The sequence below is a fragment of the Hyperolius riggenbachi genome, chromosome 9 (assembly GCF_040937935.1).
Source record: "Hyperolius riggenbachi isolate aHypRig1 chromosome 9, aHypRig1.pri, whole genome shotgun sequence".
NCBI classification, from domain to species: Eukaryota; Metazoa; Chordata; class Amphibia; order Anura; family Hyperoliidae; genus Hyperolius; species Hyperolius riggenbachi.
Window position 1 is genome coordinate 58,514,584 of NC_090654.1, and position 27,767 is coordinate 58,542,350.

General features: G+C 48.1%; 1 protein-coding gene across 1 annotated transcript in view; it reads right to left on the reverse strand.

Moving 5' to 3' along the window:
- Positions 1–24,083, reverse strand: part of LOC137531599 (galectin-1-like) — a 90,897-nt gene extending 66,814 nt beyond the window's left edge. Inside the window, exons 1-2 of the mRNA XM_068251541.1 lie at positions 23,988–24,083; positions 17,110–17,198 (exon numbers count right to left, since the gene is read on the reverse strand). Coding sequence (XP_068107642.1) covers positions 17,110–17,198; positions 23,988–24,011 — 113 coding nt within the window. The 5' untranslated portion in view covers positions 24,012–24,083. The remainder of the gene's footprint in view (positions 1–17,109; positions 17,199–23,987) is intronic.
- Positions 24,084–27,767: the final 3,684 nt, after the last annotated feature.

Consider the following 27,767-nt stretch of genomic DNA (forward strand, 5'->3'; position numbering starts at 1 on the left):
ACAAATAGCTGGTGGGCGCACGCATGTTGGAAGCGCCATTGTATGTGCTCCCTGGCAGTGGAAACACAAAGACAGCAGGAGGTAAATTCAGCAGCAGGAGGAGGAGGATGAGTGTGTGGCAGCAGGCAGTCAATGAGGCAGGCAGCTCGCCGTGACATAATAGCCCTGGTACCTAGCGGTGATACCAGGGCTGTAAATAAACACAACAGGAGGTCCCAGACAGCGGTCGTGCAGCCCACATTGTGTCCAATACACAACTGGGACAACACAGTTTTCAACCCGGGCACCTCAGAAAAATTAAACCTTTTTTTTTTTTTTAATGGTTTGTTTGGTTTTGGTTTTGCAACCAATATAGCTATTGTTTGACGTAATAGCTGGTGGCAGAGTGGCAGCAGAAGGTAATTCTGTGTACCCTGGCAGTGGGAAACACAGACAGACAGCAGCAGCAGGAGGAGGAATGGAGGAGTAGGCGAGCAGCTATTGTTTGACGTAATAGCTGGTGGCAGAGTGGCAGCAGAAGGTAAATCATCTGTGTACCCTGGCAGTGGGAAACACAGACAGACAGCAGCAGCAGCAGCAGGAGGAGGTATGGAGGAGCAGTGTGAGTGTGGCAGCAGGTAGGCAGCGTGACATAATAGCCCTGGTACCTAGCGGTGATACCAGGGCTGTAAATAAACACAACAGGAGGTCCCAGACAGCGGTCGTGCAGCCCACATTGTGTCCAATACACAACTGGGACAACACAGTTTTCAACCCGGGCACCTCAGAAAAATTAAACCTTTTTTTTTTTTTATGGTTTTTTGGTTTTTGGTTTTGCAACCAATATAGCTATTGTTTGACGTAATAGCTGGTGGCAGAGTGGCAGCAGAAGTTAATTCTGTGTACCCTGGCAGTGGGAAACACAGACAGACAGCAGCAGCAGGAGGAGGAATGGAGGAGTAGGCGAGCAGCTATTGTTTGACGTAATAGCTGGTGGCAGAGTGGCAGCAGAAGGTAAATCATCCGTGTACCCTGGCAGTGGGAAACACAGACAGACAGCAGCAGCAGCAGGAGGAGGAATGGAGGAGTAGGCGAGCAGCTATTGTTTGACGTAATAGCTGGTGGCAGAGTGGCAGCAGAAGGTAAATCATCTGTGTACCCTGGCAGTGGGAAACACAGACAGACAGCAGCAGCAGCAGCAGGAGGAGGTATGGAGGAGCAGTGTGAGTGTGGCAGCAGGTAGGCAGCGTGACATAATAGCCCTGGTACCTAGCGGTGATACCAGGGCTGTAAATAAACACAACAGGAGGTCCCAGACAGCGGTCGTGCAGCCCACATTGTGTCCAATACACAACTGGGACAACACAGTTTTCAACCCGGGCACCTCAGAAAAATTAAACCTTTTTTTTTTTAATGGTTTTTTGGTTTTGGTTTTGCAACCAATATAGCTATTGTTTGACGTAATAGCTGGTGGCAGAGTGGCAGCAGAAGGTAATTCTGTGTACCCTGGCAGTGGGAAACACAGACAGACAGCAGCAGCAGGAGGAGGAATGGAGGAGTAGGCGAGCAGCTATTGTTTGACGTAATAGCTGGTGGCAGAGTGGCAGCAGAAGGTAAATCATCTGTGTACCCTGGCAGTGGGAAACACAGACAGACAGCAGCAGCAGCAGCAGGAGGAGGTATGGAGGAGCAGTGTGAGTGTGGCAGCAGGTAGGCAGCGTGACATAATAGCCCTGGTACCTAGCGGTGATACCAGGGCTGTAAATAAACACAACAGGAGGTCCCAGACAGCGGTCGTGCAGCCCACATTGTGTCCAATACACAACTGGGACAACACAGTTTTCAACCCGGGCACCTCAGAAAAATTAAACCTTTTTTTTTTTTTTTATGGTTTTTTGGTTTTTGGTTTTGCAACCAATATAGCTATTGTTTGACGTAATAGCTGGTGGCAGAGTGGCAGCAGAAGAAGGTAATTCTGTGTACCCTGGCAGTGGGAAACACAGACAGACAGCAGAAGGGCAGTACACAGCAGCCCACTGTAGGTGTAAAATGTGTGGCTGCAGGCGACGTAATAGTCAAAGTGAACCAGGCTGGCTTAGTGAGCAGGAGCCAGGAGGTGGTAAAGGGTGGTAAGGCACATTAACGATGGTTCCGGCAGCCAGTTCATGTCCCCCTCTCGCCGACAACAGGGGCCAGGAACTCGCCTTCCACCCACGCCTGGTTCATCTTGAGAAACGTCAGTCTGTCCACAGACTTGTGAGACAGACGTGAGCGTTTCTCGGTGACCACGCCACCAGCTGCACTGAAGCAGCGCTCGGACAGCACGCTGGAAGGGGGGCAGGACAGCACTTCCAGGGCGTACTGCGCCAGCTCGCTCCAGATCTCCATGCGCTTGACCCAATACTCCATGGGATCAACAGGGGCATCGCTGTCAAGCCCGCTGTACGACCCCATGTAGTCAGCCACCATGCGGGTCAGGCGCTGGCTGTGACCGGAGGAGGATGCTGCTGCATGCATCTCCTCTCTAGTCACTGCTGCCGGAGCCTCTACAGTCCTGTAGAGCTCGTGGCTGAGAGACAGCAGGTCTGTGGGGCGCTTGCTGCTGCTGGATGCAGGCACCTGCTGCTGCCTCTGTGCTGGCTGCTGGACAGTGGGGGTGGAAGGCTGGGGGAAGGCTTCCTCCAAGCGCTCAACAAGGGCCTGCTGCAAGCTCCTTATTTGTTGCGCTGGGTCTCCTCCTGCAGGCGGCAGGAACTGGCTCAACTTCCCCTTGAGGCGTGGGTCCAACATCATGCTGATCCAGATGTCCTCCCTCTGCTTCATCTGGATCACCCTGGGGTCCCTGCGCAGGCACGTCAGCATGTGCGCTGCCATTGGGAAGAGGCGGGCCACGTCTGCTGGCACATCGACGTCAGTGCTGTCCTCATCCTCCTCCTCTGCCGCCTCATCCTCTCTCCACCCCCGCACCAACTCAGCTGCGCTGTGCTGATCCCCCTCATCAGCAGCCAGGTCAGGGACCTCCACCAAGTCCTCCTCCTCCTCCCCCTCAGAGGTGGACTGCGCAGCTGGTTGCCGCTCCTGCTGGTCCAAGGCTGCCGCTCCCTGTTCCAGCAAAGCATCGAGGGCCCTGTTCAGCAGAGAAACCAGGGGCACCCACTCGCAGACCATAGCATGGTCCCTGCTCACCATGTTTGTGGCCTGCAGGAAGGGAGCCAGCACTAAGCACACCTGCTGCATGTGCCTCCAGTCATCATCGGGGACGATGGACGGGAAGTTGCTGGTCTTGTCCCTTCTCTGAGCTGCGGAAACAGTGGCCAGGGCAAGGTACTGTTTGACAGCGCGCCTCTGTTCAACCAGACGCTCCAACATCGCCAGGGTGGAGTTCCAGCGAGTCGGAACGTCAAGGATCAGCCGATGGCGTGGCAGATCCAGCTCCTTTTGCACGTCTTCCAGGCTCGCACAGGCTGCAGCCGAGCGCCGGAAGTGACGCACAACATTCCTTGCCGTTTCCAGCAGTTCGCCCATCCCCTGGTAGGTGCGCAGGAACTTCTGCACCACCAGGTTCAGCACGTGGGCAAGACAGGGGATGTGGGTCAGGTTTCCCCTGTCTATTGCGGCAACCAGATTGGCCCCATTGTCGGCCACCACCTCTCCGACTCTGAGGCCTCTGGGGGTCAGCCAAATCCTCTCCTGCTCCTGGAGTTTGGCCAACACATGGGTTGCCGTCAGCTTGGTCTTCCCAAGGCTGACCAAGTGCAGCAGCGCTTGGCAGTGGCGGGCCTTCACGCTGCTGCTGAGGCGGGGGGTTTGGCCAGGTGTGCCGGAGGATGGCAGAGGATCGGAGGAACCTGCTGCAGTTCCCCTGAGCCTGCGGGGTGGCACCACCCACTGTGTTGCTGCTGCTGCTGTGCCCGCTGCTGCTCTCCCATCCTCACCCCCTTCCACCAAGCTGACCCAGTGGACAGTGAAGGACAGGTAGCGGCCTGTCCCGAAGCGGCTGCTCCAGGAGTCCATGGTGACGTGGACCCTTTCACCAACCGCGTGCTCCAGCCCTCGCTCCACATTGGCCATCACAAAGCGGTGCAGTGCAGGAATGGCCTTGCGGGCAAAGAAGTGTCTGCTGGGGAGCTGCCAGTCTGGGGCTGCGCAAGCAAGCAGCGCACAAATGTCGCTCCCCTCCTGCACGAGCGTGTACGGCAGGAGTTGGGAGCACATGGCCCGTGCCAGCAAGCCGTTCAGCTGCCGCACGCGACGGCTGCTGGGAGGCAGAGCCCTAACCACCCCCTGGAAGGACTCGCTCAAAAGGCTCTGGCGTGGCCTTTTGCTGACACGGGAATCAGCAGACACAGCAGAGGAGGCCACTGAGGACTGGCTGCCAGAACAGGCCTCAGTGTCGGCGGCAGGAGTTGCAGAGGGGGGAGGAGCAGTGCGTTTCCGCACTCCTGCTGGTGCTGCTGGAGGAGCAGGAGGGCGGGTGGCTGCTGTTGCTGCTGCTGCTGCTGAAGGCTGTGCAGTGATGGGTGTGGTGCCACTGCCAGCAGCAGATGCCTTCAGCCTCTGGAACTCCTCATGCTGGTGGAAATGTTTAGCCGCAAGGTGGTTGATGAGCGAGCTGGTGCTGAACTTTAAGGGGTCTGCACCTCTGCTCAACTTCCGCTGACAGTGGTTGCAAGTGGCGTACTTGCTGTACACAGTGGGCATGGTGAAAAACCGCCAGATTGGTGACAGAAACTTCCCCCTACGGCATGGAAGCGCTGCTGCCTGTCTCCCTGTGGTGGTTGGGGGGGGGGCTTGGGTGCGGCTGGGGGTGGTACTGGCTGATGCTGCTGAGCCTGAGACACCAGCAGGCTGTGGGACGCTGCCAATGCTTGCAATGATGCGCCTCCTTGCAAGGCCCACAAGCGCATCCTCCTCCTCCTCCTCAGAGCTGCTGAGGACGACATCCCCTGGAGGTGGTGGCACCCAGTCTCTGTCTGTCACCGGGTCATCATCATCCTCCCCCTCCTGAAACATGTCCTGCTGGGATGAGGACCCCCCAAACTCCTCTCCTGATGCATGGATGGGCTGCTTGACTGTCGCCACAGTCTTGCTGTCCAATCCCTCATCCCCCAAAGTGCCCATCAGCATCTCCTCCTCAAGATCGCCAACAACAGCAGACAATTTACTCATGATGCCTGGGGTCAAAAGACTGCTGAATGACAGGTCGGCGAGTGACGGTGAACTGGCCTCCTCCCCAGACCCTGCTGGGCGGCTGCTGCGAACAGGGGTGGTGGTGGTGGTGAGGGTGGAGGCCTCGGATGCAGAGCTGATGGCGGGCTGCTCATCCTCCGTCATGAGTTGCACCACAGTGTCTGCATCCTTTTCCTCAATGGGACGTTTCCGACCCGGCTGGAGGAAAATGGGAGCAGGTGCTACACGCTGCTGCTGCTGTGTCTCTGCAGCGTGAGTTGCAGATGCTCCTGCTGGGCGGCGCCCAAGGCGTCCACGGCCAGTGGCTATGGGAGGAATGTTAGCCACTGACGCTGCTGCTGCTGCTGCGGAACTGTGCATGGTGGCGCGCCCGCGGCCGCGGCTTGCCACAATGCTGCTCCCTCTCCTCCTGATTCCCTTGCTGCCCTTCCCCTTGCCCAAACCGCGCTGGCTGCCACTTCCAGACATCTTAAATGTTTTGGGCGTATAGACAAAAGTTTTGTAAAAGGGCGGGTGAAAAGTGGGGTACTTTAATGGAGTGGGTTGGTTGGTGAGGTGACTGAGTGAGTGTCCCCTAGTACAGTAAGTAAGTAGTAACAGTCAGGAAGTACAACTAGCAGTTACAATAATCAGTAGTAATCACAAGTAAATTTAGTGTGTGTACACTCAGACAGTGAGTGCACGCACGCAGGAGCTAGTAGCCCATGAACACAGTGACTGAGTGTCCTAGACTCCTAGTACAGTAAGAGTAAGTAGTAACAGTAAGTAGAACTAACTAATTACAATAATCAATCAGCGATCAGAAGGAAATGGAGTGTGGGTGTGTGTACACTCAGACAGTGAGTGCACGCACGCAGGAGCTAGTAGCCTATAAACACAGTGACTGAGTGTCCTAGACTCCTAGTACAGTAAGAGTAAGTAGTAACAGTAAGTAGAACTAACTAATTACGATAATCAATCAGCGATCAGAAGGAAATGGAGTGTGGGTGTGTGTACACTCAGACAGTGAGTGCACGCACGCAGGAGCTAGTAGCCTATGAACACAGTGACTGAGTGTCCTAGACTCCTAGTACAGTAAGAGTAAGTAGTAACAGTAAGTAGAACTAACTAATTACAATAATCAATCAGCGATCAGAAGGAAATGGAGTGTGGGTGTGTGTACACTCAGACAGTGAGTGCACGCACGCAGGAGCTAGTAGCCTATGAACACAGTGACTGAGTGTCCTAGACTCCTAGTACAGTAAGAGTAAGTAGTAACAGTAAGTACAACTAACTAATTACAATAATCAATAAGCGATCAGAAGGAAATGGAGTGTGGGTGTGTGTACACTCAGACAGTGAGTGCACGCACGCAGGAGCTAGTAGCCTATGGACAGTGACTGAGTGTCCTAGACTCCTAGTACAGTAAGAGTAAGTAGTAACAGTAAGTAGAACTAACTAATTACAATAATCAATCAGCGATCAGAAGGAAATGGAGTGTGGGTGTGTGTACACTCAGACAGTGAGTGCACGCACGCAGGAGCTAGTAGCCTATGAACACAGTGACTGAGTGTCCTAGACTCCTAGTACAGTAAGAGTAAGTAGTAACAGTAAGTACAACTAACTAATTACAATAATCAATCAGCGATCAGAAGGAAATGGAGTGTGGGTGTGTGTACACTCAGACAGTGAGTGCACGCACGCAGGAGCTAGTAGCCTATGGACAGTGACTGAGTGTCCTAGACTCCTAGTACAGTAAGAGTAAGTAGTAACAGTAAGTAGAACTAACTAATTACGATAATCAATCAGCGATCAGAAGGAAATAGAGTGTGTGTTGTGTGTGTACACTCAGACAGTGAGTGCAGTGCGCACACGCAGGAGCTAGTAGCCTATATGAACAGTGACAGTGAGTGTCCCTACGGGTACAGTAAGAGTAAGTAGTAAGTAAGTACAACTAACTAACAATAATCTATCAGTAATCAGAAGGAAATAGAGTGTGTGTACACACAGACAGTGAGTGAGTGCACACACGCAGGAGCTAGCTAGTAGCCTATAAACAGTGACAGTCAGTGAGTGTCCTACTCCTAGTACAGTATAACTACAATACTATTAGTAAAGGACAGCAGAAATACTGGTATAGATGAGAGAAATAAACAGAGGACAGCTGCCCACAGAGGCAAGGCCCCCCTGAGGCCTAAACCTGTAAGCTTGCAGCAGCTGCCTGTCTCTAATGTAACACACAAGCTACTAACTAAAATACAATGTCTATCTAACTAACAACAATATAGGTGTATATGGCAGGTGTAGGTGAGCAAAAACGCTAGGTAAATGATCACAATAGAGCACTTGCTAAGCCAAAGCACAAAGGAGCAACTCTCTCTCTGTACAAGTCTCAGGCAAGCATGGAGAAACGGAACATGGCGGCCGCTATTTATAGGGTAGGGGCTGGCCAGGGTCCCCCTCTGTGATTGGCTGCCGTCAGAGGGCCTGGGAGCCCTCTGATTGGCTCTAAGGACATCAATCTGGGCTATGACGCTATTCGAGCTCGGTACCGAGCTCGAATAGCGCCGAGTTGCTCGAATAGCTCGAATAGTGAATGGGCTATTCGAGTGTACTCGGATAGCCCATTCGAATAGCTCCAGCTATTCGGAGCTCGAATACCGAGCTCGAATAGCTGAAAAAGAGCTCGAATATTCGAGCTACTCGAATATTCGAGCTCTGCTGAGCACCACTGCTTCCAAGTCCAGTCTAGCCAGTACTCATGAGTCTTTGTTCAGTGAAACAGACACCAGAAAAATCTTGCCTGCCTCTGCAAACACTTCTGCAGAAATTACCTGTGTTAATAAAGTTCAACTCCTGTCTGATCCAGCAGATGCCAATAGATGCACTACATCAGTTTCCGAGTCCCAGCAATCCTGTCTAGAAACCTCAGAACCCCAGCATCTGAATTTTCCCATTTTACAAATGAATGGTGATTCAGATGCGCAAACATTGTGTCTTGATCTTCCTGTTTCTACACCTCGCTCTAGTTTCGTGAATAGCTCAGAGCATCTGCTATGTGAACCTGAAATCGCAGAATTATTACCTTGTTCAGAAAATGTTCCAGTAAATTTGCCCTGTATCGTGAATAGCTCAGAGCATCTGCTATGTGAACCTGAAATCGCACAATTATTACCTTGTTCCGAAAATGTTCCAGTAAATTTTCCCTGTATCGTGAATAGCTCAGAGCATCTGCTATGTGAACCTGAAATCGCAGAATTATTACCTTGTTCAGAAAATGTTCCAGTAAATTTGCCCTGTACCATGAATTGTGCAGTAGATCTCTCCAATGAAACTCAGGTCACAGAATCATTATGCTGTCCAGCAGGTGCTTCCATGGTTTTGCCCTGCAATATGGACTGTTCAGTGATCCTGTCCAGTGAAGCTGTGGTCGCAGAGTCTTATGCTTCACCCAGTACTTTGGATACTTCAAACCCTCTAGCAGAGGAGTCTGAGGCACTGCTTACCTCAGTTGGTGTTGCAGTAATATTTACTTGTCTAGCAGCTGTTTTGGAATTACAGTCTGCTCTAATAAAACTTGATGAATTTCTGCCCAGCAAAGCAGAAGCCATTGAAATATTGTCCTCGTCAGCAAGTGTGTTAGATACCTTGCCCTGTACACAGTGTGATTTAACCAATGTTGTTGAGTCCCTCTCCAGTGTTGTAACAGCCGAGGAACTCCAGCCCTGTCCTCTGAATGTTTCAGAAGTCTTGCCCTGTAACATGGATAATTCTGATTCTCTGGTCAAAATAATAGAAATCTAAGAATTTCAGTCCGGTCTGATGAGTGTTCCTGAAACCCAGCCCTGTATCCTGAAAGATTCTGGTTCTCTGGCCGCTGTGGCAGAGGTTCCAGAGTCCCCTTCCTGTCCAGGAATTTCCTCAGTTTTGCCTAGTCCAGTGGGGGCTGCTGCAATACTGACTTGTTCTGCAGCACCTCATGAGCTCCAATCCAGTGTATTAGATGAGTCTCTGTCCAGTCCAGAGGTAGTTGTGGAGTCCCTATCTGGTTCAGTGCATACATCAGAAGATTTGTCCTGTCTTGTTAGTGCCCCTGAATCTGATTTGTTACTGACTTTGCTGGAATCAGCGACATCTAAGTCTGATCCTGCATTTTCGTGTAAAAGTCCAGTAGTTGCGAAGTCTAGTCATGATGATTTTTTTTGGACAGTCCTGGTTTTGGTCCTGTCTTGGCTGACCCTGAGGCTCACAGTTCCTTGACATGCCCAGAGGTTTCTCTTGTGCCAGTGTGCCCAGATGTTCTTTGTGTGCCAGAATGCCCAAGTGTGTCTAAGGTGTTAGCGTGCTCTGATGCTTCCTTAGTGGGAACATGTTCTGATGTTGCCAATCTGCCTGCATGCCCAGAGATGGTTCTGGTTCCTGAAAGCCCTGATCTTGATGTTTGTCCTTGTGGCCCTGACTCTGGAATTGCCCTAGGTTCCATAGGGGTTCTTGATAGTTCTCCATGTGAGCCTAAGGGGCGTTCTGACCTATGGGGATCTCTTTGGAGCTTCAAGGTGTTCTGGGAGGTCTCTGAGAAAACTTGTCCTGGTGCCTTGGACTGGTTCAACAGTGGGTTTTGTGTTGGTAAAGACAGTCCCGGTGGGCATTGCAAAGGCTTTGGCATTTTTGAACGGTTCCTGGAAGGTGGTGGGAGTTTCAGAGGGCTTTCTTCTGGAAATCATGGTTCTGATGGGTGTCACACTGGGACTTGTAGTACTGATGGGCATGGTTCTGTAGATTCTGGTTCTGATGGGTCCAGTCTTGTGGGGACTGATTCTGGAATTCGGTCTTGCCGGGCTGTCCCGGTCATCATGAATTATCAGTCAGACTGTTTTGTTGGGAATTTCAGTTTTGAAAAGCGTCTGGAATCCGCTTTTAAGGGCGGGGGTACTGTCATGATCGCTGCTGCAGCAGGTATTGCTGGAAGTAGTAGTGCTGCAGCTCAGGTAGTTCTGATCTCTTTCCATGCAAGCTGCATAGCTTTGTCTGCCTTTCCCTGCTGTCAGCTTGTGACTGATTATCATTCACCTGTGTGGGAATCTGCATGTCTGCTCCCATTGGATGACCTCAGTATAAAGATCTGCTTCCTGCAGGACTCCTCGGGTTTTCATAGCTTCAGTTTAAGCCTGTCTTGCTGTCGCTTCAGCCCCCGATCGTGTTTCTTGTTCTAAAGACACTTTGCTGGTTTTGCATCATATATTGGTTAATTGCCCATATATATGCATACCAGCACGTTTATTATTTTCCTTGTATTCGTGTTACGTTGATACATCAGTGTCGCTGATATATATGTACACGAACTGTTTATATCCTGTGTTCAGTTAGTCAGTTCTAGCACGTTGATCACCCGTGCTGAGCTAGTTATCCTGTTCCTGGGCCTGTTTGTGGATTGCGTTCATCTCTGCGAGGAGATAACGAATCCTTCTGAATCCTGTCCTGTTACCGTTTGTGGATTGCGTTCATCTCTGCGAAGAGATAGCGAATCCTTCTGAGTCCTGTTCCCTGTATTACTCCAGTCCTAGTCAGCGTTCCTGCTTATGTCATACATCGGTTCATTGCCGATATATACATATGTTAGTCAGACGTTACAAATAGTTTCATTGATAGCTGTAATTGTAATACGCTAGGAAAACATACTTATTGTATATTTGTCTGTGTTACGTTCATCTATCTTGATCCTGCTATTTCCTGACTATCCTGTCCTGTCTTTGTGAGGCACGCCATCGCTGCAACGCATTGGCTGCCTCATTCCAGTCTGTCTTGTTGTGGACGCTTGCTGTCACTAAGTAGCGGCTAGCTAGCAAGCGTTCATTCTGTCTACCTGTCCTGATCTCCTCAGTTCTGGTTTATGCGCTCAGCGCTACTTTGCGCTGAGACGTTATAGCGAAAGCATTGTTTGTGGCTGTCGGATCTGCACCGGCTCTGTGCGCCACAATCTCCTTTTGGAGTCAGTCCTCCCCTCCACTATACTGGGGATAGCCTGTTTCCTTGTGCTAGTGTGTGTACCTCCTCCACGTCAGCTCATGCGTTGCATGCTGACTGTGGAGAATACACCACCAAGCCTTACACCACCTGTTTAAAAATGGGCGCTAGGGCTAGTGGGCCACACTCCTACGTGCATGCACAGGCCGACACAGCCGCGACACACGCACACACGCCTGCCCCCCTGCACCCATACTCCTCTGCTGTCCCAAGTCAGCCCGCATGCCTTTCATGCGCGCTGGCCAAAACCCATGGACACTGGGACACAGGAGGACAGGGACGCAGGGGTTTTATTATGTCAGATTCCCCGAGATTACTTAGAGCAGGGAGAGCCATATTTTGGCTTCTCCCTGTGCCAAATGAAACATGGCTGCTTCATATGTACCCCCCTACATTCCCAGTCCAAATAGAATTTGACTGGTTTGGCCTTTGCCCTGTGCTCCTTTGTAGGGTCGAGATCTCGGAATTGTAACAGTTCCGAGTTCCAATTTTCCACACTGGAATTAGGCTGTTTCGAGTAGTAGTATGTTATGGAGATTAGTAGATACATGGTAAAAAAAAAAAAGTGAAATCACCATGTTGTAAGTTTCATAGGAAAAATGTTTTTTTAAACTGGGTGAAATGACACATTGCTACAGTGCACTGTGCTCCATTCAGAGTTCTGTATACACATTGTATACATTTCATTTCACTTGGACAGCATGGGGTCCCCCCCAACCTCTTTAACCCCTTGTCAGCCATGCAGGCTGGGATAGCCAGAATGCGGAGCTCAATGTTGGTGGGACTTCGCACCCTGAGCTACGCCAGCCTGCATGGTCCGTGGTATGGGGGCTCTGGAAGCTCTCCCCAAGAGCCATTGTCCAATTCATAGACAAGGGGCTCTTCCACATCCCCAGTGCCCAGGAAGAGGTAAGGGCATTGCCCTGGGTGGGGTTTATGATGGCAGCTGGGGGTCAGACTCGGCTTTAACAAGGAGGCCCCCATTCCCCAGGTGCAAGGAGTATAGGGGCACTGATGTAACCCTTACCCATTTCCACAAACAATTAAAAAAGATCTAAAAACACAACAATGAAAAAAGTCCTTTATTGATCTAAATTAACCATATAACTTTTCATTAATGATCTAATGCCAGTATCCTCTAAAGCATAGTGCATGCTTTAGAGGATACTGGCATTGGATCATTAATGAAAAGTTATACCAATGATCTTGATGAACTTCCGACACTGTATCTGTATTGCAGTGGCTAGGAAGTGAAAATTGACTTCTCAAACAAGAATTTTCTGCAAATATTGATGTCAACAAGATGGCCACGGAGAAATCACCAGTCCTGAAGTAAGCACCAAATCTGACTTCACAGATGTGGAAGCACCCTTAAAGAGAATCTATACTCTAAAATTTTTACAGCAAAAAGTATACCATTCTATTCATTATGTTCTTCTGGGCCCCTCTGTGCTGTTTCTGCCACTCTCTGCTGCAATCCTGGCTTGTAATTGCCAGTTTTAGGCAGTGTTTAAAATTGCTTGGATCACTCAGAAACAGCCGTATCAGTCTGCAGACAGACTGTACACATGCCGGACTGTCGCTGGAATGCCCACCCAGCGGGAGGTGACGACGGACCCGTCGTTGCCTCCAGTCCGGCGTGTGTACGGACCTTTAGCCTGACAGATACGACAGAGGAAAGGAGATAAGATTTATTACAGAGACAGTGCAATTAGGAAAGGCCGCAGAAAGCCAGAGCACATTAGAACAGGCAAAGGAACTTATAGGATAGAAGAACTAAGGCTGAAAATTTTGTTACAGAGTCTCTTTAAGTTCAGAGACTAAACCAAGGCATTCAATGAGAGAAACGAAGGGCAAATCACCTATCAGACTTTCATACAAGGTGGATAGCCGACAAGCATGAACCAACATCCTGGGACGACATATCTTATCTCCCAGAAAGTGAACTGAAAATAACGTTGGACTGTCAGTTTAAGGCTAATATGATGAGAAGGGGTGTTGTTGGATTTAACAAATGTAGTAAAGCAACTATAAGATGTCAGTGACTGTAAAGTGATGAAGTAAGCTTCATTATTTGATTGCTGTGTATGATTTATCTCTGCATGCTTTTTTCAGTAAAGAGTTCTAACTTGTTATACTGGGTGCCTATCTGCATGTACCTACCACTCTGCTCCATCAACAATTTCACTATTCTTTGACTATGACACACTGGAACAGCTTCTATGACTGTTATCACCTTCATATGTGACAGTCCTGTGCATTACTCTGTCACTTTGGTATACGGTTGCCAATGCCACCCAGCCAGTAATTGGCCGGCATGGCCAGTATTTTAATACAAAAGCCAGTGCCGGTATTTAATTTATACCGCCATGTCATTTCCCAGTAATTCTCTGTAAAGTTACACTTAATAGGCACAGTAGAGGCACGCACATGTAGCTCTGCCCCCCGGACCTCCAAACATCAGTCAGCTTACTGCCGAGACTGACCCCTCTTCAATGCCCCTCCTCTCCTTGAGCAACAAGATAGGCCCCGAGGCCTCTGTATCACTGGCCCCACCCACCATACTGCTAGCCCCACCACTGATCAGCATGCTGATGGCCCCACAGCCAGTCCTCAAGCAGCGCTAAACTTGCTGCCCACAAGTAAATTCCCCACCCCTCATCAACTCAAGATTGGCCCTCGGGCTCTGTGCTTCTGGCTCCACCCACCATACAGCTAGCCCATCCCCAGCCTTCCAAGCAGCGCTCAGATTGCTGCAAGTATCTCTTCCCGCCCCATTGCCTTATATTACAGCACAGTGGTTGGCAGGGGAGAGAAGAGGGCAGGGATCTGGTAGGTAGCTGCAAGCACTTGACAGAAGAGAGAGCTTTGCAGAGCAGGGCTGCAGTCCTCTTCTGGTTCTGGACCACCATGCCACCTATACTCTGACACCTTGAACTAAATACATTCAAAAAGGCACTGTAATCATTTGGGCGTCACAAAAAGAGAGCCTTGAGTGGAACACCGATATTCCACTACTTAATTCAGATAGTAAAATATTGGTAATTTTTACCAATATTTTACTTACACCTAACCTAACCTGTTCTCACACGAGCTTTCCCTCTACTGATGCCAAACGCTGACCAATGCTGCCGTCACAAAATTCACCAATATTTACCCATAACCTACCCTCACACAAGCCTGCCCCCCTACTAATGCTTAATCATAACCAGTCCCCCTGCCACAAAATGTCTAAGCAACCCCCCAACCAAAGCCTAACCTTAACTACAACCCCACCAGCACCCCTCTGCCACAAATCCTACTGCAAAATGCATAACCATAACCAACCCACCCAACCAATGCCTAACCCTAAATATCCTGTAGACCCCCTCAACACAATCCCAGCAGATATCTGTGCCGATTCACTGCTAAAATTGTCCTCACAGGAGCTTGGGTGCCACCATAAGCACTTAATAGCCGTTGGTGCCACCATAAGTGTTAATAGCCGTGATTAGCCGCTATAAGTGGAAATTTAAGCAACCAAATTTCCAATAATAGCCCCTAATTGCAGCTAATAACATAGGTGGCGCCCAGACTTCCATGGTGTTTGTTTAGCATTGAAGATATTGGCTGTAAGTGTGGTGGGGGAGGGGGCAAATTACCTCATTTGCCTTAAACCAGCCTTCACTCCCAGGCTCCAGCACCCTCAGTTAGCCTATCTTCTGTCATTCCTCTCCTCCCCCTACACCTCTAAGCAGTCCTCACACTGTCCAACTCTCCATCAGATGCTATCCTTCCTACTAGGTGGGTTAGATTTATTTATTTGTTTATTTGTATTTATAAAGCGCCAACATATTAGGCAGCGCTGATTACCTTTCCATTAGTGCCCCAAGGCTGCTTATTGTCCTTGGGGGTCCCTCCCATTTCCTGTGTCTAGGCCTCAAATTATTTGATTGGATCTTCCAATCAAATACTTAACAAGGAAGTTCCCCCAAGCAGCACCACATGATTCAGAACTCCGTAGGTTCAGTTCCAGCAACGCATGCAAAACAAAAGCAAGCACTCGTCCATGATCTCTTTCTTTCACTGTGCAGCCGCAGTTTAACTAGTTAAGCACTAAGGATCTTTTTCCTTTAAAGCGGTTTAACACCCAGCATTACAACTTTGCTTTAAAAGATTGCTTACAGCTTACAAACTATTATGCCAGATTTTTTTTAAGCAGAAATTCACTGAATGGGTTAAACATGACATTTTAGTGTTGGATTTAACTAGGAATCCGCATCCCTTCTTATCTGTAGTTACAAAATGTATCTTTATTTGTAATACAAATAGACCTTTGAAAAGCCTGCCGGGGAAGCCCTCTTTGTTCTCTCAGAGCAGTGTTTGTTTGTTACATTGTAGATAGATACATTTGTAACTAAACAAGCAAGCACGAGGAGCATTTCTAGCTAAATGCAGCACTAAAATGTCATGTTTAATCCATTCAGTGAATTTCTGCTAAAAAAAAAATCTGGCATAATAGTTTATAAGCTGTAAGCAATCTTTTAAAGCAAAGTTGAAATGCTGGGTGTTAGACCACTTTAAGGACCAGAGCAATTTTCACCTTAATATGCAAATGTTTTATTTTTTAACTTTGGGAGGGTGGAGGAGGTAAGGGGTTAATTTTAATGGTATGTATATGTGTTTAATTGAAAAAAAGTATGTAAGTGTAATTTTACCATTTGGTCACAAGATGTCCTTCCTCTTCTTCTTCCTGCACATACTGTTAGTACGCAAACAGGAAGTAATGTGTGTATGTATTACCAAGTTTGTTACAATGACCGCAGGCATCTCATTGACGTCGGCGATCATTGACACAGGGACTTAGATCAATGAATGGGAATTGCGTTCCCTTTTTTCGATCTCCCCACTAACGGGCAGTGTCAAAATGCTTGTGGAAGTGGGGTGAGCGCACAGCGACAGACGAATATCTCTGTCCCTGGGACTTCAGATAAAGTCCTGCAGAGCATAGATATACTGGACGTTGTGCAGTAACTAGTTAAAACTCACGCCTGTGCAGTTCAGAATCACTCTGCGCCCCTCAGAGGAACTTAAGGTGCATTAGGTAAGGGGACTGGGTAAGGGAAACAGAGTGCACCCCCAGGACAACGAGCAGCATCAGGACACCAAAAGCTTACACATATGATATTATTTTCACATCAGATCGACTAATTGATAAATAATTTCCAGCAAGTCTGATCTGCTTCCAATCGAGAAAGAGATGGATTTTGAGCCGTCCTGATCTCAAAATCAATCTCTTTCTTGATTGGAAGCAGAACGGAAATTCTAGAAAGTATTTATCAATCAGTCGATCTAACGTCTAAATTTAATTGTGTGTATTAGCCTTAAAGTGGACCTGACCTCTTGCACAGGATAGAAGGAAAACATAAAGAAATACACCCTGTATGTATTTAGCAATATATTTTACAAGCTGACACATCATTGCATTCCAGCGGATCTGGAGGTGTGTTTAGCTTACAGGGACAACAATGGGTGATTTGCATATTTCAGCAGTAATGCATCATGGGAGACATCTCGGAGCTCATTCCAATCAGTATTAATGCAAATACTTTCTTTTTTAAGAAGGCAAACTTTTGTTTTCCATGACATTTTAGTAAGAGGGCTTTTTGGTCTATTGTAGCCCCTTACACACTCCTAGGAGACGGAGTTTTGGTTCTCCATGAGCTTGCTGGGAACTCTGTAATTATAGTAAACTCTGCTATTGTAAACCTCTGAATATAAAAAACTCAGGTCCTGTCAAATGTGTCTGTATAGAAATACAGTACAATGTAGAATCAAATTTGATCTAGTAAGCTTCTGATATAGTAAACTACTTTTTCTGGTACCTTGGATTTACTAGAAAAGTATTCTCTCTCTCTAAAATATTGTAATTTGTATAGAAGTATATGGCATACGTACTATTTAGCGTCCTGAGGAATGAACCCCTTCACTTCCACACTCTGTCCTTGTTTGAGTTGGAGATTGGTCATGAGTACGAACAAACCATGCTGAAGAGAGAGGGTGAAAATTGTTATTCATGTATGTTATTAATATGATATAGCACAACAGTGAGGCATGGGCAACTAGTAAATGTATTGACCATTATTGTCAGCCAGCAAATCTTATATCTATACAATCTAGTCAGTTTAAGTGTTCATGGATTTAGCTAGGAGGTACTCTCCGTAGTCTAATAGGGGGTATAAACACCTAAATCCAGTTTTGTCATTCAGGCAGAGTAAACAATTACTGTCACACAAACACATGTATCAGGACTCAATCCCCAAGGTGACTAGCCTGTAAGCTAGTGATGTGTTCTGTTGCTATGAGATGGGGAGAAGGTTTGATGGAATGGTGCCTGATGGAGCTGCACAGAGTGGGAGGAGCAAGAAGGAGAACAATGGCCTTGGCCCATGCTTGAATGAGATGACCTGGCAGTCTGGTTCTCTCACTGATGTATAATTATTATTTTTTTATTTATATAGCGCCAACATCTTCTGTAGCGCTGTACATATTACAAACAAATAATGGGGAACAAATATACATAAGAAATACAAGACACTGTACAGTCATGACTCATGACATTGAACAGAATAAATACAAATACATACGTAGTTGATACATGCGCATATGTTAAAATTACATCAGTATGAGAAACACTAGGAGGAGGTCCCTGCCCTTGCGAGCTTACAATAATTGGAATCGGTAGCCACAGTACACGTGCTAGATTTTCGGCAGAGGCAGCCAATCAGGTGTGTGTACAATGTAGCCTGTGTACAAGGCCTGGTAAATCCATTAAGTGTACCAAGTCCCATCCAGCCATTCTTTTTTTTCCATACAACGTCCTGCAGGTCTCTGTAAATAATTAGCATATGCAAATTGCATTACATGTGTCAGCGCTGCGTAATATGTTGGCGCTTCATAAATACAATAAATAAATAAATAAATGTGTAGAGCCAATAGGGGTTTACCAGCACATCTGATGCTGCAGTGACGGATAAAATCCTTGTTCAAATCAGTCTATACCAGAATTAATTTCCAATAAACAGCTAATCTGAATATTATGATCATAGAAATTTGATTGGTCAATTTTTAAGTTGCATACATTTACATACATAATGTGCATAATCCTGCATCCACTTGAAATGATTTGCATCTCATTTACCATCCCTGCCCGGGACTGCTGTGAGTGGGAAAGGGGACAGCTAGACCCCCAGGGAACCTACATGGAGGGAGACCACTAGTGAACCAGGGACTAATGTGAGTGGGAGGGGAAATCATATGAAAAGCACCAAAAGTGACATGGGGATAGGGTGGGGGACCTCTAGACTACCAGGAAGGGACTACTGTGAGTAGGAGGGGGGGGCACTAGACAGGGGAAGGAGGAGTGGCCACAGGAGCACAAGAGAGGAGGCGTGCGGCCTGAGCCATGCATGCACATTAGCCCACCATGGGTGATCTTTCAGAGAGGCTCAGCTCATGAACGGTGTGTGACGGGTGGAAACCGAGGGCCATGTTAAGTTTCAGGGGGCTGGAGGAACGCCCCTTTGATCAGAGGCAGAACTAAGTAATCACTGGGCCCCCCTGCAAAATTTTGGATGGGCCCCCCTCCCCCTGCACACTGAATAGGGACTGTTTACCAATCTTTGTCTACAAAACTTTGTGTGATTCCTTATCAGTGGCTAAGCAGATGCAGTCATTAGAACAATTGTGCAGAGAGCAGAAATGTTTTTCTCTCCTTGCCCTTAGTTGTCAGTCTCTAAGGACAGGGCCCCTGTGGCTTCTGCTGCTTCCCTTGCAGGGTCTATTGTTATGGCCTTGCCTTTGCTGTTGAAAAAAAATATTTTTTTTGGGAGAGGAAGGAAACCGAGAGCCCAATATAGTGTAGTAAGTCTTGATAAATGGAACAAGACAAGACAACAAATAGGAAATATACTCACAAGTCTGGGTTGCCACCAAGGCAACCACTGATGGTGCAGGTGGGGAGAATTATAACCTGACCCCACTCAGGTCTAAGAAGTCGCTCTCTGTAGACAGGAAAAAAGGGGATACACCCCTCCACCAAGGGTGGACTAATTTGACAAAGGATGAGGAGTAACAGAGGCGCCAGATTAGAGTAAAAGGTTTAAAAACCGCTTAAAAGGAGGGGGGTTGGTGGTTACCGCCCTCAAGTAAAGAGTGACCAGCCAATGAGTCATATATAAATAAACAATATAATTTATTTTAAAATCTCCAGGCAAGCAACGCGTTTCACGGGTCCAAAGCCCGCCTCATCAGGCAATCAATTTGGAGATATACACGACTGTGTCAGTTCGAGATAAAGTAGGCGCTTTATCTCGAACTGACACGCGTTGCTTGCCTGGAGATTTTAAAATAAATTATATTGTTTATTTATATATGACTCATTGGCTGGTTACTCTTTACTTGAGGGCGGTAACCACCAACCCCCCTCCTTTTAAGTGGTTTTTAAACCTTTTACTCTAATCTGGCGCCTCTGTTACTCCTCATCCTTTGCCTTTGCTGTTGTTTGTCTCAGGTTTACTTTAAACACTTAATATTAGGGATGTCGGAAATGCCAATTTCCGATTCCGCAGTAAATCCACATTCCGCCATTGCCAATTACCGGTTCCGCTTTCCGCATTCCAATGAGGAATTACCACCGGAAATTGCGGAAATTCCGCCCAACTTTAACATCGATTTTCTCAAAAACTATAACGTCTTTTTGAAAACTTTTTTTGCATCTTGTTCAGAAGATTCTGTTTAATAAGCCCTGAAAATGTGGTGTTTCTAGGACTTACGGGGGCTTTGCTTTTAACCGCTAAAGTTGGCGGATTTTTACTGTAATGTAAAATGCAGAAAATAGGCAGATGCAGATTTTCTGCATTTTACATTACAGTAGTGTAAACACAGACTAGTGCTATAGCTAGTTATATTCCAGCAATATTACAGCTCATTTAGTTACCTGTTACCACCTCAGATCAGCCTATTTCTCCTCATGTCTCCTGCATGCTGTGAGTGACACAGTGAAATAAATTTGTGAGCTATGTGAGAAATGAATTTTTAACCTCCCTGGCGTTCTATTAAGATCGCCAGGGAGGCTGCGGGAGGGTTTTTTTTTTAATAAAAAAAAAACTATTTCATGCAGCCAACTGAAAGTTGGCTGCATGAAAGCCCACTAGAGGGCGCTCCTGATGCGTTCTTCTGATCGCCTCCGGCGGCCAGAAGTAGCACGGAAGGCCGCAATGAGCGGCCTTCCGTGTTTCGCTTACCTCGTCGCCATGGCGACGAGCGGAGTGACGTCATGGACTTCAGCCGACGTCCTGACGTCAGCCGTGTCCGATCCAGCCCTTAGCGCTGGCCGGAACTTTTTGTTCCGGCTACGCTGGGCTCAGGCGGCTGGGGGGATCCTCTTTCGCTGCTGCATGCGGCGGATCGCCGCGCTGCAGCGGCGATCAGGTAGCACATGCGGCTGGCAAAGTGCCGGCTGCGTCTGCTGCTTTTTATTTGAGCCAAATCGGCCCAGCAGGGCCTGAGCGGCAGGCTCCGGCGGTACTGGACGAGCTGAGCTCGTCCAGACCGCTCAGCAGGTTAAGCAGGGATAGAGGGAGAGAGACCTGGGTGAATAAATAAAGTGCCCCTAGCTAGCACTAGTGGTAATGTGTACACTAATATAGAGTATTAAAAAAAAAAAGTTGTTTCAATCGATAGTATTCCTTTAACATTGAGTTTGGCCCAGGGTGCTTTCCATTTTGTTCGCCAGTGCCTGCAAAATGAATATTGAGCTTGTCCACAGCCATGCTCTTAATTCCACCCCCTTCCGCCTTCTTCCCATGTTAACTTGCCTATTTGTCCGGAGGCTGGCCTCTTCCATAGAGCCATGCTCAGCACTCCTCCTCTTCACACACAGTAATTGAACACAGCTACGCTCTCACTCCCTTGCTCCGACTGCTCCATCTTTCTGATAACAGAGCATTTGGGGCTTGATTCACAAAAGGGTGCTAACTTAGTTAGCACGCCTAAAAGACCCTTAGCATGCCCAAGACAGGCAAAGTTTCGCAAAGTTTAGCACTGCGCAGTGCGGGCGAAATGTTCACCCGAAACATCACACTATGCGATGTTTCAGGCGCATCCAGTGTGGCGGTTTAGGCATCTCCGGTGCAACGTTTTAGGCGCACCCGGGGCAACGTTTTCATCACACCTGGTGCACCGTTTCGCACGCACCACGCAGTACTAAACTTTGCGTGCGATCAATAAAAGCTTTAGGCGTACTAACTACTTAGCACCCTAGTTAGCATGCCCAAAGCTTTTAGGCGTGCTAACTGAGTTATCACCCTTTTGTGAATTGAGCCCTTAGTGTGTACACATTCTGTCATTCCCTTGCTCCAATGTCTTAAAATAAAAAAATGGTACTTCTCCCGACTTCAAGACTTGAATCTCATCCTGGGGGAGCCATGAGCTGGGGCACCATGTGTGGGTGAGAGCTAGCGACACAGCCATGGGGAAACACTGAGGTGACTCCCTACCCCAATAATAAGAGGTGCCGCATGAAGAACCAGGGGGCAGGTAACATGACTCCCTTCCACAAAAAAGAATGAGGCGCCACATGGGGGAACACAGGGAACAAGTGACATGACTCCTCCCCCCCCCAAAAAGAATAAGATGCTACACACCATTATATGGGTGGTACATTGCAGTGCGGAGGCTGTGTTGCAGAGCGGCCATTGTGCCACACCACTGTGATTGTGGTTTGCCACACTGCAGTGCAACATCTATTATCACGTTTGCTTGAGGGGAGGGGGGCTTGTTATATAACGGCATGTGGCATATTAGAGTTGGAACATCGACTTGGTCTAAGTTTTTAATTTCGGACCCCAATATTTTTGAATTTGACACCCCTGGCTTAGATGCAGAGGTCACCACTGTATAATCAGCTGGCACCTATCAGGTACACACTGCCTCTGCGCGTGAAAATTCGCGATCCTCCTTTGCTTTCGTTCAAGAAGGCCCCCACTATTCGTGATAAAGTATTTAGACAATGTAGCTGTAATTCATTGAGTCCTTCCATGATTGTTAATCTATTATCGACTGGTTCAAGAATTGGCACTTTTCCCTGTTTAAGCTGCCATTTGTGCAGCCATATAGCAAAAGGTGGTACATTCACTCATCCATGCAAGTACACACTATATACTGTTAGAGGTCGCTATTCATGCGACTCCACTTATGTAATTTATTTAATTAAATGTCCGTGTGGCCTTGGATATGTCGGAATGCCCACTCAACCCCTACGAGACAGAATGGCATTGCATAAATCAGCAATCCGGAATCATGATAGATGGAACTCCGGTATCCGGGGAAAGGCTCCTTGCAAAAGGTGACAATGTTTTCTAATAATACTGCCCATTTGTTGACTACAGGCTGAATAAGTTGACACGAAGGGCATACAAAATTGTTTTTGAGTTTTTTTAGAACGACATGAGTTAGAGGACAGAGTATTTTCTGGGTAACCTCATGTTCTAAATTTGGTTTTAATTAACTCTTTATGGGTTTCTAAAGAATCTTGATCAGAAACTATTCTCTCTATCCGTGTACTTTGTCCCTGAGGATAGCGTTCTTTACCGAGGGTGGGTGGAAACTTTGATAGTGAAGAAGGGAATTTCTATCAGTATAAAGGGTGGTGGTCAGTCTACCCGACTGCACAATCACCCTTGTGTCCGTCCAAAAACACTGCTTCATTAAAACTGCTATTTACAGTCAATCTAATTGCCGGACAACTAGCAGCCAAGGAGGATACAAAATCCGTCAGTGTCGACCCTGACGGATTTTGTATCCTCTTTGGATGCTAGTTGTCCGGCAATTAGATTGACTGTAAATAGCAGTTTTGATGAAGCAGTGTTTTTGGACACAAGGGTGATTGTGCAGTCGGGTAAACTGACCACCACCCTTTATACTAAGCCCACTGATAGAAATTCCCTTCTTCCAAGTTTGTGAGCTTTCAGGTTCCTGGCATCAAAAATGTGTGAATATAAGCAGTTTTTCCACCAAGGAAATCTGATTGGCTGTAGGTGGCCCCGCCCCTTTAGTGAATTTGGCCCCCAGTCACCCAATGACCAACTGTAGCAAGTTTGAAGGCTCTGCCATTAACAGTGTAAGAATGGCAGCAGTTTAAATATTCCCCTTGAAAATCAGTAGGTGAATTTTGATTGGCTGTTGTAGGCACCACCCACTTTCTTGAATCTTAATCACATTCACCCAGTGACCAAGTGTGTCAAGTTTGAGAACCCTGCGATTAACAGTCTAAGAATGACTGCAGTTTACATTTTCCCATTTAAAATGAATGGCTGAAATTTGATTGGCTGTGTTATGCTCCTCTCACTTTTCCTGGATTCGTAATCTCGGTCACCAAGTGACCAACTGTGCCAAGTGTGGGGACTCTGCCTTGATTACTGTGAGAATGGCAGCCTTTTACATTTTTTCCATTGACTTGAATGGGTGAAAATGGGTGAAATCAGATTTGCTGTTTGTAGCTCCGCCCACGTGTGCAGGGGGGCCACGAGACCCCCAGAACATATCATACCAGGTAGTAAGGGATCTGTATACCAAGTTTCGTTCAAATCGGTCAAACCGTTTGAGTGATCGCGGCACACACACACACACACACACACGCACGCACGCACGCACGCGCACGCACACGCACACACACACACACACACACACACACACACACATACATCCGATTTTATATATATAGATATAAACGGTATAAACTGATACCACTACACACCCAGAAACATTATACTTACCATCATATTCGCTGGGCAAACCATTGTTCTTGTCTGTCACAGAAGCTTCAGAACAGCTGCAGATTTCACATATCCTTCATATATATAGAGCACACTACTCATGCTGCAGCCAATCAGAAAATAAAGGCGTGGCCTGGCTCTCCCAGCCCTTTCTAGACTTGCTGAAGTCTGCATAAAATTTCATCAGATTCCCAAAAAAGCAAGTATTAGGTAATTAGTACTTTGTACTTTTAACTCCAAGGACAGATGAAATATTTACTGAGATATAGAGACCAGGCATGCTCAGATGTACTAAAATTCGGTTCGGGTACATTCGAATTCGGGTCCGCATGACATTCGAATTCGAATTCGCCTTCGACCACGAAATTCGGTTCGAGTTCATATTCGGTTCGAGGTTACGCCTAAAAATTCGTTAAAAATTCGTATTCGTGAATTCGGGGGGTTTTTGTGTGTTTTTTTAAAGTGAATTCACATTGAAATAGGTGTACTTAAAAAAACAAAACTGAAAACGTGACGTGTGGCACTGGCAGCAGGCAATGCATTGTGTGGACCCTGGCGGTGAGACCACTGACAGCAGCAGGATAAATACAACAGCAGCAGTAGGAGGAGGTGGAGTGACGTGTGGCACTGACAGCAGGCAATGCATAGTGTGGACCCTGACGGTGGGACCACTGACAGCAGCAGGATAAATACAACAGCAGCAGTAGGAGGAGGAGTGACGTGTGGCACTGACAGCAGGCAATGCATAGTGTGGACTCTGGCGGTGGGACCACTGACAGCAGCAGGATAAATACAACAGCAGCAGTAGGAGGTGGAGTGACGTGTGGCACTGACAGCAGGCAATGCATAGTGTGGACCCTGGTGGTGGGACCACTGACAGCAGCAGGATAAATATAACAGCAGCAGCAGGAGGAGGTGGAGTGACGTGTGGCACTGGCAGCAGGCAATGCATAGTGTGGACCCTGGCGGTGGGACCACTGACAGCAGCAGGATAAATACAACAGCAGCAGGAGGAGGTGGAGTGACGTGTGGCACTGACAGCAGGCAATGCATAGTGTGGACCCTGGCGGTGGGACCTCTGACAACAGTAGGATAAATACAACAGCAGCAGCAGGAGGAGGTGGAGTGACGTGTGGCACTGGCAGCAGGCAATGCATAGTGTGGACTCTGGCGGTGGGACCACTGACAGCAGCAGGATAAATACAACAGCAGCAGGAGGAGGTGGAGTGACGTGTGGCACTGACAGCAGGCAATGCATAGTGTGGACCCTGGCGGTGGGACCTCTGACAGCAGTAGGATAAATACAACAGCAGCAGCAGGAGGAGGTGGAGTGACGTGTGGCACTGACAGCAGGCAATGCATAGTGTGGACCCTGGCGGTGGGACCTCTGACAGCAGTAGGATAAATACAACAGCAGGAGGAGGTGGAGTGACGTGTGGCACTGACAGCAGGCAATGCATAGTGTGGACCCTGGCGGTGGGACCTCTGACAGCAGTAGGATAAATACAACAGCAGCAGCAGGAGGAGGTGGAGTGACGTGTGGCACTGACAGCAGGCAATGCATAATGTGGAGTCTGGCGGTGGGACCACTGACAGCAGCAGGATAAATACAACAGCAGCAGGAGGAGGTGGAGTGACGTGTGGCACTGGCAGCAGGCAATGCATAGTGTGGACCCTGGCGGTGGGACCTCTGACAGCAGCAGGATAAATACAACAGCAGCAGTAGGAGGAGTGACGTGTGGCACTGACAGCAGGCAATGCATAGTGTGGACCCTGGTGGTGGGACCACTGACAGCAGCAGGATAAATACAACAGCAACAGGAGGAGGTGGAGTGACGTGTGGCACTGGCAGCAGGCAATGCATAGTGTGGACTCTGGCGGTGGGACCACTGACAGCAGCAGGATGAAAATGAGCGCAGTGTAATATGTTGCCGCTTTAGAAATACAATAAATACATAAATAAATTGATAGGTAAATCAATGCAGCAGGCCAGCAGGAGGAGAAGGAGTCCGGTAGAAATACAATAAATAAATAAATACATAAATTAATTCATAGGTAAATCAATGCAGCAGGCCAGCAGGAGGAGGAGGAGTCCGGTAGAAATACAATAAATAAATAAATACATAAATAAATTCATAGGTAAATCAATGGAGCAGGCCAGCAGCAGGAGTCCGGTAGAAATACAATAAATAAATAAATACATAAATAAATTCATAGGTAAATCAATGCAGCAGGCCTGCAGCAGCAGCAGGATTCCGGTAGAAATACAATAAATAAATAAATACATAAATAAATAAATTCATAGGTAAATCAATGCAGTAGGCCTGCAGCAGCAGCAGGAATCCGGTAGAAATACAATAAATAAATAAATAAATACATAAATAAATTCATAGGTAAATCAATGCAGCAGGCCAGCAGCAGCAGCAGGAGTCCGGTAGAAATACAATAAATAAATAAATACATAAATAAATTCATAGGTAAATCAATGCAGCAGGCCTGCAGCAGCAGCAGGAGTCCGGTAGAAATACAATAAATTAATAAATACATAAATAAATTCATAGGTAAATCAATGCAGCAGGCCAGCAGCAGCAGCAGGAGTCTGGTAGAAATACAATAAATAAATACATAAATAAATTCATAGGTAAATCAATGCAGCAGGCCAGCAGGAGGAGGAGGAGTCGTCACGTATGGCAGGCAGCAGGCAATGTATTGTAATTCCCAGGCAGGCACCTCATGTCCTCCTTTCGCCGACAACAGGTGCCAGGAACGTGCCTTCTATCCAGGCCTGGTTAATCTTCAAAAATGTCAGTCTGTCCACGCCCTCTGTGGACAGACGAGAGTGCTTCTCGGTGACCACGCCACCGGCCGCACTGAAGCACCTCTCAGACAGCACGCTGGAAGGGGGGCAAAACAATACCTCCAGGGCGTACTGCGCAAGCTCCCTCCAGATGTGCAAGCGCTCCACCCAGTACTCCATGGGGTCCACAGGCTCTTCGCTGCCGGTGTCAAGCCCACTGAAGGACCCCATGTAGTCGGCCACCATCCGGATCATGCGCTGGCTGTGACTCTCACCGAAGGTGGCTGCTGCCCGCACCTCCTCTCTCGGCTGCTGTACCTTCATGTAGAATGCCTGCGTCAATGACAGAAGGTCTCCTGGGCGCCTGATGCTGCTGCTGGCCGCAGGCACCTGCTGCTGTGCTGCTGGCTGCTGGACAGGGACAGGGGGAGTGGAAGGCGGGGGGAAGGGTTCCTCCAGTCGCCGAACAAGGATCTCCTGCAACTCCCTTGCTCGCTGCTCACGGTCTCTGGCAGGCAGAAACTGATCCCACCTCCCCCTCAGCCGTGGGTCCAGGATCATGCTGATGCAGGCGTCCTCCCTCGCTTGCATCCGCTTGACCCTGGGGTATGTGCGCAGGCAGCGCAGCATGTGCGCTGCCATGGGGAACAGGGTGAACCGTCTAACAGAGACATCAGGGTCAGCGTCCTCCTCCTCCTCCTCTTGCCCCTGAGACTCTTCCTCCTCTCTCCACCCTCGCACCACTGCTGCTGCGCTCCGATGTTCCCCCCCAGCAGCAACGTCCAACACCTCCAACTCCTCCTCCTCCTCCTCCAGGGACTCAAATACCTGCGGAGCAGTGGACTGCACAGGCGGCTGCTGTTCCAGCTGCCTCAGGGCCTCCTCTCCCAAATCCACCAAATCGCCAAGTGCCCTGTCCAGCAGACAAACAAAGGGCACCCACTGGCAGAGGGATGCCCGTTGTTCACTCACCAGGTTGGTTC